Source organism: Plectropomus leopardus, chromosome 17 (genome assembly GCF_026936395.1).
Source record: "Plectropomus leopardus strain MGB_pleo_1.0 chromosome 17, ASM2693639v1, whole genome shotgun sequence".
Taxonomy (NCBI): domain Eukaryota; kingdom Metazoa; phylum Chordata; class Actinopteri; order Perciformes; family Serranidae; genus Plectropomus; species Plectropomus leopardus.
The window spans coordinates 6,204,510-6,217,806 of NC_142192.1; the positions used below are offsets into that span (position 1 = coordinate 6,204,510).

A 13,297-nucleotide genomic window follows, 5' to 3' on the forward strand; every position below is an offset into this window, starting at 1 on the left:
GGGGACACACCAAAGAATCTCATTTGGTTCTAGTTAGTGCCTTTATTTTTATGAGTATACACCTGTTTTATTCAACAGAATTACATATGCATCCTCAAAACTATCACAACCAAAGTAGATAATACGAGTGAGAAGAGCATGTCTCGCTTCCAGACCTCTTGTGGCCGTTTTTAAGTGTCCCTCTCTGGACAGCTTGAATGATGCATGCGGAGGATTTTGTCTCAAGGAATAAATTATAACGTGAGACTCCCAGCTGGCACTGCCAGGCAGCAGAGGCTGTGATTTGAACTGAATGGGTGGGCGTTTGCGTAAGCCTGCCCTCGCTGCTACATATCCTCTGTGGTAACCTGTCCTGTAATTCTGACAATAACAGCTGTTTTCCTCACCACTCCCTGGCAGAAAAGAGGTAAAAAAAATAAATATATACGTAAAATACCAGATTAAAGAAAAACATGAAGGAAAGATAGGGAAAAAAGGAGAGAAATTAGAAAACAGGCTTTAAGATTAACATGCATATAACATATGCACGGAGACAACATGTATTTGAGTAAACATGATTCTCATGCAGCATCGGGAAAAGCAGCTTTACTTACCTTCTCACCCCTGTCACCTTTGACAGAGATTACTCTGCCCTGCAAATAATTAATCAATAAGGATCAATTATTATCGAGGCGGGAAGAAAAGCAGGGATAATTGCTGGAAGGCATGCAATGTGAAATAAATGAAATGTGTATGATCTACAGAAACTTATAACAGCACTAAAGATAATGAAGCTCAATCAGTTATCTTTCCATCAAAATCAAAACTACTCTTGTAAATGTGCACACTTTAAGTTTTCATACAGAGTCTCCTTTCTCTCCTCTGTTTCCTGGCAGTCCGATGGCGCCCTTAAGGCCCGTGTCACCCTGAAAACGCATGTACACACAATAAAACAGCAGAACAAACATCTCTGGAACATAATGAAAGTGTAGTTGTTTATCACACAAACTAAAGGCAACGGTAGATGACCTTTTCACCCTTAGGACCTGAAGCACCGGGTGCACCGATCTCTCCCTGTGAGAAAATGAAAATACAGACGTCTTTCGAAAGCCATTTCAGAGAGGATTCCCACTCATCTGTGAAAATAATAGACAGGGATAAAGGCTGGTAAAAGCAGGTGCTTTACCTTCTCTCCTGCAGGACAGGAACAGTTCACATGAGGGCCTCGTTGCTGCTCCACACTGGTTGGTGTTGGAGTGGGGATCTGCACAGGCGGGGCCTCTGTGACAACTTTCTTTGGGCACTGAAATGATCAAATTTATTTACTGAACTAATAGTCAAACTAAACTAATGTCAGGACTGTCTGATTAGCACTGAACCACTCTGGCTTTAAAAAAATGACTTTAAGGCAACATCACTTGGTTTACCATTTTTGAAGTCATCAGGGCAGCTGCAGCTGATTGCTTTTTAAAATTGAAATAATGTGGTAAATACACAAACTCTTTACTGCCAAGGGTTTGATGAGAAGATCAGTACCCCTCTCACATCTATGTGTTAAGTAGCTTAGCTTAGCATTTAGCTGATCTTGGTAATTATCTGCGCTTAAGGGCAGGATCAGTTGGATTTGTCAGTTGTAAACACAACATTTAAAGTTGACCCCTCCTCCCTGAGGTCATCGGCCTCTTTTAGATGCGTGCTTATGATGTGGTATCTTGGGGCTGTTTTGAAGGTAAAGCCAGGGTTTTCTATTAGAGCTGGACTCATATATTGTATTATTTGAGTATTTGTTTTGAATTTAGACATTCAGAGATTCTTTTCTTTTTTTCTTTTTTTTTTGCAGAGGACAAATGCCATTTCAGTGGTTGTGAAACCGCTGCTGCAGCTGTCACACACATGACAAGAATGATCATTTTTACCAACGGTTATTAACAGGTTTATTGGCTGTGTCCAGCCATTTCTGTGTCAGTGTGAGCAGCACCAGAATACAAACTCATGATAGGACAGAGTAGGTGAATTTTAATATTTTCCATAAAATCAGGACACTTACCATTTCAGACGCACAACGGAATTTAACAGAATTTAACTGTCAGTTTTTAACTTTACAGAAGTGTCATCTGCTGACAAGCCAAAATGCCTGGACTGGCTCTTCAAGATGCCTTCTATAAAGTCACAGGAAGCATTGCACAGTGAAACCTTTTAGAATGTGGATCAACATCAGTTTTGTTGTTCTGTGTTCAGACGCCTTTAACAAGCATTAAAACTTGTGTAACAAAAGTTTCCTTGATTTACTTGACCAGAAATGTCCAGAAAATTGCAAAAAAAAAAAAAAAAATTGTAAAAGATTACAAGAAAATGACTGTTGAGATTATTAGATATTTTTCAGAAAAGGAAAAATTTAAAAAAAAAAATGTAACATATACAGAAAAAAAATATTTGTGATTCTTCTAATTATATATATAGACAAGAAAATAACATTTTATTTTTCACACTTTCTTAAGGTCATTTATTTGTATCCTTTTATTTTCTTTTTTTGCTTAGTTTCGGGTAATTTGCTTGTAATATTTCACTAATTTCTTGCAAATCTTTTGACCATTTCTTGAATTGGCATAGGTTTCAAATAGTTAATAGTTAAATATATAATTATATTATTACTGAGGGACGTTTATTCGCATATGAACTGTGTTATATAAACCATATCATAACATTGCCACTTTGAATTGTGTTTCAATCCTGAAGTCAGTTTTACACTTCTGGTGTATTATAGCCAATTGAAAATTTGAAAATGGATTAGTCTTTTGGCGTTTTCACAGATATTATTCCATTAGCAAATTCATTTAACTTGCCAAAAATTGGCCAAAAATTAGTAATTTTCCTTTGTATCACTTTTGTTACAGAGCAGCTGGAGAGTGACAGGAAAAAGGGGAGAAAGAGTGAGGATGACACGCAGCAAAGGACCTGAACCTGTGCCACTGCCAAGCGTTCAGCCTACATGGGGTCCACACTGTACCAGGTGAGGCTCGAGGCTTTGTTAAGCCAGCTCATGCAAAGAAAGCCTGGCTCTGTTGAACTTGCATCTTAGTACAGCCCTGAGGTTGTTATGTTTTTATAGAGTCCATCCCTCACACCCTGCACATTACAATATACTGGGACTAAACTCCACTGCCCAAAGGTTTACAACCACTGAAGTCCCGGCACAGCGAAATAAGAAATTACAGGCAGGGTCTCTGCAGCTACAGACACCAGTGCACACTTTAGTGGGTCACAAGTGAAGCTTGAGAGTATTTTTGTTAATTTGTACGAGTGTATGAATTGTTTTTTGAAGAAAATTCTATTAATTCTGCCTGGAACATGTAGAGTGAAGTGGTAAAAATTTGCAATACTGGTAGTATTTAATTGCTTTACAAAAGTAGCCTTGGTGCATGTTAGCTACAGCAGGTAACGAAGCCAAAAATTAAATGTTCATGTTTACTTTGCTGTTTTTAAGCTAAAAATCCAAGTATCCAGGTAGCACTGGATAAAGACAAGACGAATGCAAGTAGAAAACAATTACTACTCACAGGTCCGTTGGGTATATCACAACAGGTTTCCAGCTCTGCATGCTTGGAATCACAATAAATCATCATCCTCTGGAGGTCAAACTGCATGGACACAGATATCAAAAAAATAGATGAACATGTCAACCTCAGTAGCCAATGCTAAAGGAGTGTGAGTATATTAAACTACCACACATGCAGGGCAGAGACTCACATCTATTGGCACACTGTCATACAGCCTCTTCCCAATCACCGTCCTCCCTTGGATATCAATATCCTCCCTGTCTTCGATGGGTAGAGTCTGGATGTGTTTGCAGTCCAGGTACAGAGACACAGACTTGGCCTCCACACTGAGGGCAATCTTGTGCCAGCTGCGGTCAAACAGGTTTTCAACTTCGGGGTTCTTGAACACAGCTCTGACAGCATCTTTTGTCAGGCCGACAGCGTTGTACTCCACCCCCTTGTTCTCGCCGTCCAGGCGGATGGACACCTGACAAGTCAGAGGAAAATGTTAATGATAGGGGCTGAAAAATATAGGATGTTAGTCAAGTAAATATTAAAGCCAATATAAGGCACAATGTTTAGAAATGTCGCAAACCTTTGCTTTTTAGAAGTAAAAATACCATTTTTATTTTTTGTGCACATAATTTGATATGGATCTGAATAGTCACTGAGTTGAGCCTACTCTTTATAATTGACTGAAATAGTCACATTTATTACAGTTTACATTTGGCTGACCCACCTGTGGGATTCCATATTTGTCAAAAACCTGCCAGAGGTACCAGTCTTCACGTCTCGAGGTTTTCCTGAATTTGAATGTCGTCACAAAGGCGTATTCATCTGGCAACCCCTGAGGAAACACATCCCTGCAGAATAAAAGCACATTGTTATTGCTAGCATAAACTGTGCGTTATTTGACTTGTGTGATAAACACACATTTGCAGTGACCCCATCAAAGTTTAGACTTTGAATTACAAACTCAAAATCAAACAGTGTCTGTGTTTCACCTAGTAACCGCTTTGTCTATAAATACTGTTCCTACTTCCCTAAGCAGAGTGACATTGCTTTACACATTTAACTGAAGGTGTAGTTTATCATTTTTCTAAAAAAAATAACTTTTTGTCAGATTTGCTGGCACTCTCACTACATCCACACAGTAGTACATGAGACAGATAATCTGTGAAAAAAAACAAACTTATTACTACTCCTCATTATGCATCCAATAGAATTACAGCACTAAAACAAAATCAACCAATCAGAGATGAGGAGTCTCTAGCGCAGTGGTCAATCATGTCACAAGTTTGTTAACTGCAGTCAAACTGTCGAACTAGGCAGCTGTGATAAAATATGAATCAAGAGTCTGTTGTGCTTTGCCTATTACTGTCCTTAATTGTTTTCAGAAACATATTTTAGTGTACTGTTAAGCTGTCAAACAAGAAGGTTTGCTCAAGTGGGTGGGCAATGCTTTGTTTTGACCTGATTGTTTTCAACCTGGTGCCCACAAACATTTGCCTTTTACAGCTAAAGAGCAAACAGACACATATTTTAGTGTACTGTTTAGTTATAAAAGTGGAAAGTGCCAGTGGGCAGTGCTTCATTTTGGTTCGACGGTTTTCAACATGGCGGCCATAAACTGTCTCCTTTTACAGCTAAAGAGCACACAGAAACATATTTTAGTGTACTGTTAAGCTGTAAATTGAATAAATTTGCTCCAGGTGGTGGGCGTAATTTGTTTGGGTTTGACTTTTTTCAACCAGGTAGGTATAAACTTTTTCCTTTTACAGCTCAAGAGCACACTGAAACATATTTTAGTGTAATGTTTAGCTGTAAAATAACAAAGTTTGCTCTAGGTGTTGGGTGTGATTCTTCAGGGCTTGACTGTTTTCAACATGGTGGCCACATACTTTCTCCTTTTACAAGAGAAACAGTACACAGACACATAATGTAGCATACTTTTTTACTGTAAAATGAGAAAGTTCAACGCGTTGGAAATAGTCGAGCTGAAACTAAGCAAAAAAATTCTCATTTTAAAGCAAAACAGTACACTTATATATATTTCTATGTACTCTTTAGATGTAAAAGGAGAAAGTTTGCAACCTGGCAACAGTGTTGAAAACCTTTGAGCTGAAACAGAGCAAAACACTCACATTTTACAGCTAAAGAGTACACTGAAGTTTTTTTCTGAATACATTTGAAGCTGGAAATAGGCAACGCAGTATCAAACTCTTGATTTAGATTTGATCAGTGCTGCCTACTTTGACAGTGTGATTGCAGTTCACAAGCACTTATTTGACATGATGACAGCTGCATTAGAGACCCCTTAGCTATTATTGGTTGTTTTCATGATTTTTGCAAAAGCCATTAGAGGCACAGTGAGTGGGAGGAGGAATCTTATTTTTTTTTCCACAAGCTATACTTACTTCTTTGTGGCTGCCGTGGCAGTTTCAGGAAATATGACAAAAAGTTAATTTTAACTATCACCAACTGTAGCTTAAAAACCTTAATCAATGTTGTATATTTTTGCGTAGAAGAAAAAAAAATAATTTTTTCCCCCAGGGTTCCCTAACAGGTCTCTCTGGCCTTAAATTGAAGTTACATCATCACAAATATTTACAGGAAAATATGCAAAGAATTGTTTGTTGTATAACAGGGTGGTCACTTACTCTGTTTGCTGTACAATGGGCATAGTACCAAGGCGAACGTAAGCGCTCGAGCCTTCATCAACTTTGGTTCCCAGAATATCTCTCACATTGAAGTACTCCATCAGGTCAAACCCTGCAGCAACACAGTAACATAGCCCAGTTGGACTCAAGATAGTTTCTCACACACACATAAATACGCACACAGGGCTCTTAAGTCTTGAGGTTTAGTTATGGCTTTGTCAGATTTCTTGGGGTATACTGAGGTTTTAATTGGGTCAGTCCCACCACACCCTGCAGCCACTGTGTTTGTGGCTTTTTGGAGAGTGATTAAAAATGCAGTATTACTGAAGAACTGGAAAAAAGAGCCACTCAAAATTTGTTTGATTTACCGCCAGAGGAAAAAAAAGGCTGCTGTTAATGTTCGTGTTTCAGTCTGAGAGTGTGCGCACGTGTGTGTGTATGTTGCCCTGCAGCGTGCAGTTTAAAGTGGTCTAACCACAGGTCATATTTAGGTGGTTTAGAGAGGGCACTCCCTTGTACAACAAACAAACTCTGTAGCTATGGTAATGCCAGCAGGATGAGAGCCTGTACAGCACTAATGCTGCCAGTTTGTCCAGCAGATCTGGCTGAAAGCTGGTGGTTATGTTGTGTGCATTGAGCTCTTCTGAAAGCAGAATGTGCCATTAATGAGCCAACAGGACCAGGGCAGCAGAACATATTCCTGCATGGCCTTAGTGATGCAGTACAGTCTATGAAATGCGAGGTTTCCGCTGGGAATATTAACAGCAGTGCACTAATCTTCCAAAGAGGAAACCGGAACATTAAGGTGGTAATGTGAGAGTCTGGCGAAAGCTTAGTGGAGGTCATTAGAAATAGCCTGGAAACAGGTGGTAAGACACACAGGCTGCCCCTGCGCCATTAGCAACAGAGTAAAAAATAACATTAAAGACAAGAGCCATCACAACAGACTGGAGGGAGCAGGCATCACTCCACATACTCTGTCTAACGGTGAAGTTTCTCAGGTGCACTGTTAGGGATAACAGATTACTATGCACTCACCACAGGAGGAGAATGTCTCTGTGCTGAAATGAACATTTTTTATACACTTCTGTTCTTTTTTTGGATACAGTTTTATTTCCTTGTATGTTTGACAGTCACCTCGACTAGACAGGAGATGGTGCTGTCTCTGCCTTTGCTTAAAAACATAACAACAGTGTGCCTAGGATTTCTCATCTTTTTTGTGTATTTTTGTCATAAATTTAGTATCAATATGGGAATTAATAACCAGAGTTTTATAATATAGTTTGAATGTTCTGTACTTATGAATCTGTACTTGTTATGTTCATTTGTCATTACAGCAAGATTATTTCTGAGTGACCGGATTCATGTTTAATCAAACAGAAGTTGTTAGGAACCAAAAAATCAGAATAAACATTTTTTGTACCTCATTACTAACACAATTACTAACAATTCAATAAATATTACATGCAGTGGTGTTATTCACCTCTCACAGATCATGTCAGGTTTTCTTTTTTTTAAATAGGCCTACATATTTTTACTTTTTTTTTAAATGAAATTTTGAATTACATAGATACAAAATACCATGTAACGTAACTTTAAAAAGAAAAGAAGATTTACATTTTTAAGCATTTTCTCTCTTCAGGATAGGAACTTACGTTTCACATTTGCAAAGAAACAAATGGTCTAAATTTGACACTTCTGAGTTTCCCAGCGTCATTGCTGTGTCAATTTGACCCTATCAGTACTTCTATGATACAAACCATTTTCATTTTTAAATTGCTTACTTAAGTTAAAAGTGGATTCATTTCAGTAGAAAAAGTTTTATGCTGAAAAAAATATTTATTAAAAATATTTTCAAGAGATTTTCATATTTTAAAATAGGTCACATTTACCCACAACATTTCAGGAGGGTTAACACAAAAGATGCCAAAGCCTAAAACTTGGAGTAAACAAATGCATTTTTCCTAACTTGGATAAAGATAAATGGTGTACCTTGTCACTTAATTTTCTTTCTTGTCACTTGTTGGTTAAAGTGTTAGTTTTGTGTTTATTTCATGTTCTCATGAATTTTATCAGCAGTTTTATAGCATAACTACATGCTTGCTTTGTGGTAAGACAACAGCCTTAGAAAACTAGCATATCTGAAACAACAGGTGCAGGTTCGAGTCACATGACATGGACTTGAAAAAGTTTCAAGTCACAAATTTGGTGACTTTAGACTGGACAAAACGGTAAAAGATCTGACAGCAACCAGTTTAGCTTCAGGAGAGAATAATGAAGAGGTAATGTTTTGTAACTGAGGACATGTTGAAAAAAATCACACCAAAAAAAACCCCTTTGTTCCCCTACAAAAACTGCAAACTTGCAAAAAGTTACTCAGCAACTTCCAACACAGTGTTTTGACAAATAAATCCAATGAAAAAAAAATCTTAAAAAATGCTTGAAAAGTGCCCAAATAATGATGATAATAATTATGTGACATAATTTTAAATATGTAATAATGATGATTAAAATATATTTTTTACCCTGACTTTTTTCTTTTTCCTGAGACTTTTTCAGTAGATTTAAAAAAAATATTTTTTGACATTACCGGAGGTCGCGCAGTTTTATGGAACATTTCTTGACAAATTGCTCATTGCTTTTGTTCTCCCCCCGTTTTTTGAAGGAAGTTGTACTAATTTGCTCAAGGTTTAAAGATTTAAATACTAGTGAAAGGCATCTGAAGGCAGCACAAGGAAAGTGATGTTGCTCCAGGTTTCAAAGAGTTAAGGACTTGACATTTTAAAGTTTAGGACTCGGGACTTGAGTGCAAAGACTTAAGACTTACTTGTGACTTGCAAAACATTTTTTCCCATTTTTAATACTAAACGACAAACGGACATATTTGCAGAACCACAACAGAATACATGCAGCTGACTGAAAACGACCAATGAAAATGTGCCCATTGAAGCTGGGTTTAAAAGGCTCAGCTTACTTTGAGAAGTCTTGCATTTGTGCAATGACCAGTGATAATAATTTAGCAAGTAAAAGGTGAGGTGACTTGAGCATTGTTGATGCTGTACAAATGGGATGTTTTGCTGCAAATCAGTCTCGCTAAAGGTTTATTGCTCGAGGAAGCTGTGCAGCTGCGACTTTTGCTGGCCTGGGTTCTCTTTGTCCCCACGCTTGCATCGTGCACATTCACTCACCGCGCCGTTTCTGTGGCTGTTTGGGGGCCATCTCAGCACAGAGCTGTAATTTGGACTGGCAGTGGATAGCGTATAATCAACCCAAAAAGTTATTTTGGACAGCCAAAAACGACCAATGGGGTGATCTGCGGGAAAAGCCAGATGAGTTCACTGACTGGGAAAAGGCAAAGGCACACACACAGCATTCTTTTGATCAGAGCAGATGGCAACAGTTGTGCAGCCGATAGTGAGCGCAGAGCCACAAGACACTCTGCAGCCTCCTGTGCGTGCTCAGTACCCTGAGGGGTCAGACTAGACAGCAGATGATAAATACAAGTCTGACTCAAACCGCAGGTCTCTTGGCTGTCAAATCATAATCAGTGGCAAATAGTCTTGACATTTCTCACGGAGAATCAAGCTGCACCAGCATCGAGAACATTTGTTGTGTAATTATAAGTGGGAGCCTGCAGGAGCTGCTGGTGTACGGACGATAAATACTGTTTGTCTTGTACTTCTCTGTATGTAGAGAAAATCTCTGCTCACCCACAATCTGAAAAAAGCACTTTACTCAAATAAGTTTGACAATGTATTTCTCAAAGTGTGGCCACAGTAACAGACTTACTACTTTTGGGTAAAACCCCAGACATCTTTGTCATGTCAGGGAGCTTCAGACCTCAGACCGCCGTTTGATAACAGCGGTCTGGGACCCAATGCAGGTTTTTGCTCTGAGATCTTATGATGACACAGCTGTCTGTGCAATACTGGAGGTAGAGAAAATCAATAAGTATTCTTACATATAAAGCCGTTTTTTAAGGGATCGCCCTCAAAACGTTGCATCCTTTTAAGCTGAGGGAAAAAAACAAAGCCTTTTCTACCGTGAACTGCTTAAAAATCAAGACTTAAAGGATAATATTGTGTCTAAGTGACTAATGGGAACAGAATGTTTTGAGTTTGGTGTTGAACGAGGGTGCTGTGAAATAATTTGAATATCCTCCCTAGCCATTGGCAAAGCTAGCTAACTTAAAAAGCTGTAATATAAACACTCAGGGCAAGTAAAAGTTTGTTTTTTCCACTGACGGGCTCAGATTGTTATGAGAAGTTTCTTACAAAATATTGGTAGGATCCCTTCAGAGACAGACCTTTTCCGTTACAGTGAAGCATCCTTGTTTAACCAGAATCGCACCATTTAATTAAATAGTAATTTTATCCTTGTAAAACACACAAAATACAACTGTCTCTTAAATGTGGTTTGTATTTCTATGGTTCCAACAATCACCAACTCTGGTTTGGTTTAAGCAAACCCTTAGTTCCCAGTGAGATGTGGAAATATAAAAGGATGCAACACTTTTTCCAGTTTTAGCCACTAGATAAAAAAAAGTTGTGAGCCTCCAAGGACCGTGGGTTCTCCTGGTGGTCCTTGGACCATAATGTGAGAATGGTAACGATATAGAAGTCCATTTCTAAATTAGTGATCTTACATTATAACAGTTACTAAGGATTTAAAGTAATTATAGTAACTAGTAGCTCCTAGGGAGCACCATTTCATTTGTGGTACATGTAGCTAAATGTAAAAGAAAGATAAATCAGTCCAGTATCCAGTATGTTTACGGTTTATTCCACAATAACCTAACTTTTGGTTACAAGAAGAGATTTCCTCGTATAATTTCCCTGTGGAACAAGAACTGTAATGGAAAAACAAACAAAACACAGCCCAAAAGGATTTATTCCAATTAGAGTGCTTACAGCACATCTGACAGAGTGGTACATCTGAGCGAGAAGCATGAGTGGGTTTCAGTGATTTATCTGAAGTTCTAATTCCTCTGAGGTTCACGAGAAAAGCCATAATTAGCATAATTAGCACTTGCCCAGTGGCGATTATCTGATAATATGTCTCGACAGTGGGAAGTGAAGCTGACAGCTATGATCTGAAAGCCTATACTAATGCTCTATTCTGCTCAATAACCCATTATGGGCTGTTCTTTAACTTTGACCCAGAGGTCACTTTAATTTGTAGAAACAACTTTATACAAGTCTGAAGTTTTGACATCACACTTAAAGCGTTCTCTGATCAGCAGGGGCAGCCCTTACTTAGCTTCAGTGGTAACTACTTGATGTACTTGTATTATATTTAAATATTTCCAGTATATCCCTGTCAGCATTTGTATGTGGGGCCCATGGGGGTATAAGTGGCCTGAAAACTGTGCCCTGTATGGGATTGTCAGTGGGTTCCATGATGGTCCCATGCCAGTTGGCCACATTTACCTAAGTGGGCCCCACATGGGTTATGCTGGGGCTACCACGTGGGTATGGGCCCAAAATGGCCGTGTTATCTGGGGCGAACTTGAGAAAACCCATGCATATGGGCAATTTGAAATAAATTTTTTGGCTCAATGGTTGACACAGCAACCTTAAAGCAAAAAGTACAGACAGTGAATCTGCAGTCTGTGCGGAGTTTGCACATTGTTTCTGAATGGATTTCCTTCAGGTGCCCTGATTTCCTCCCTCAGTCCCAAGACATGGAAGTTAAATGAATCAGATTAAATTGTCCGTAGAAGTGACCTGTGATAGACAGGTAACTGTTAAAGAGTGAACCTTGCCTCGTGCTGTGATAGGATCCAGCCCATGGACTTTATATAAAGATGACATGACATCTTTATATAAATTCCTTTCCTGACAATTCCTTTAAAAGTAAAGCCAAAACATCTGGGTAGCCCCCTGGTTGTTAGCTGCGGTATAGGTCATAAACTCTGTCCCCTACATGTTAACTCTTTGAAACCTGAGCAGATTGGTTTGATTTCTTTCAAAAACATGGGGAGAATGCAACGAGCAACCAAACCAAAACCAAAAATTTGCCAAAAAAATGTATTAAAAAGTTACAAGAAATTCTCCAGGAAATAAGCAAAAAAAAAGTATTAAACAAAAACAATCAAGAAATGACCTTAAAAGGAGCTGAAAAATGTATGTATGTATTTATATTTTTTTGTAACATAGTTTAAAACACAAAAATAGTATAATTAAAAATATAGTTTTCTGGACATACTTTATTTTACTTTATTTTACTTTACTACATACTTTTTTGGGATGATTTTCTAATTATCAAATTTAACTTGGTACATTCCTTTGTTTTCAAAACAAATTGAACCAATTCAGATACCTTGTTAAAGGTATGGAACATGGGCCAAACTAAAATCTCACAGTTCACTTCAACTGCATTTTTCACAAAGATAAAATCTGTCATTTTAGGTTGTTCTTATTATGGTGATGTTTGCCCAAGAGTTTTTTTTCCCAATTAGTGTGCTTGCATTCAATAGCTCGGCTTATGATTGCTCAGATGACAAAAACCCCATACCGTAACCATGATATTTTTGCTTCATTTTTATACAGTAGCGGAAAGTGAAGACGCATAATCCATCATTATATGCAGTCTATGGTTTCAATATGTGTGTTTCATAGCTGCAATATTAGTTCAAAACTCTGTTTCCATTGTACAGTGTGCTCTCCATTACTATACATCTGTTATTTTCCTTATTTTGAGGTTTGACAGAGCTCTATTAATTACATAATCTCATTGTGCTCTATTTTTTCAACCACTGCTTGTCTTGCTAAGCCAACTTCTAATATTCCCATAACAGTATTGGATGGAAAAGCAAATAAATTCATATTTTCCTTTGCCAATTTTCAGAAAATTCAGTTAAACTTGAGCTAAATTTGAGTAACCAACCGCAGAGCTTTATTGATCCATGAATTGCTGTTTTTATAGAGGATTTAAAAGCCTGACAAGAATATATTTCCTAAGAAACAAAGATTACTATTTTTGGAGGGAAAAAACAAAGTAAATACCTGCATGAAAGAATCAGCAAAATGTCATTAATTTGCAATAAAAAAGCCATATCAGTTGACCCAGATTATCAGGTGTTACTGCCCCTGCCAAATTTGTTTAGAGTCAAACTTTCTG

The 13,297-nt window shown here is 38.0% G+C and overlaps 1 protein-coding gene and 1 long non-coding RNA gene across 5 annotated transcripts in view; one reads left to right on the plus strand and one right to left on the minus strand.

The window, feature by feature from the left end:
- The window catches only part of col22a1 (collagen, type XXII, alpha 1), a 74,793-nt gene that overhangs the window by 50,740 nt on the left and 10,756 nt on the right, over window positions 1–13,297 (minus strand). The window contains exons 5-12 of one of the 2 annotated variants that reach the window (XM_088090000.1): window positions 6,176–6,287; window positions 4,255–4,378; window positions 3,727–4,002; window positions 3,537–3,617; window positions 1,166–1,282; window positions 1,009–1,053; window positions 843–905; window positions 594–632 (exon numbers count right to left, since the gene is read on the minus strand). In XM_088090000.1, coding sequence (XP_087946126.1) covers window positions 594–632; window positions 843–905; window positions 1,009–1,053; window positions 1,166–1,282; window positions 3,537–3,617; window positions 3,727–4,002; window positions 4,255–4,378; window positions 6,176–6,287 — 857 coding nt within the window. The remainder of the gene's footprint in view (window positions 1–593; window positions 633–842; window positions 906–1,008; window positions 1,054–1,165; window positions 1,283–3,536; window positions 3,618–3,726; window positions 4,003–4,254; window positions 4,379–6,175; window positions 6,288–13,297) is intronic. The other variant, XM_088089999.1, reaches the window with a different exon arrangement.
- Window positions 1–13,297, plus strand: part of LOC121957877 (uncharacterized) — a 90,329-nt gene that overhangs the window by 14,262 nt on the left and 62,770 nt on the right. For 2 of the 3 annotated variants that reach the window (XR_015779389.1, XR_015779388.1), the window contains exon 6: window positions 2,874–2,989. This is a non-coding gene — a long non-coding RNA (uncharacterized LOC121957877). Of the gene's footprint in view, window positions 1–2,873; window positions 2,990–4,234; window positions 4,352–13,297 lie in introns of those variants that run through there. The other variant, XR_006106796.2, reaches the window with a different exon arrangement.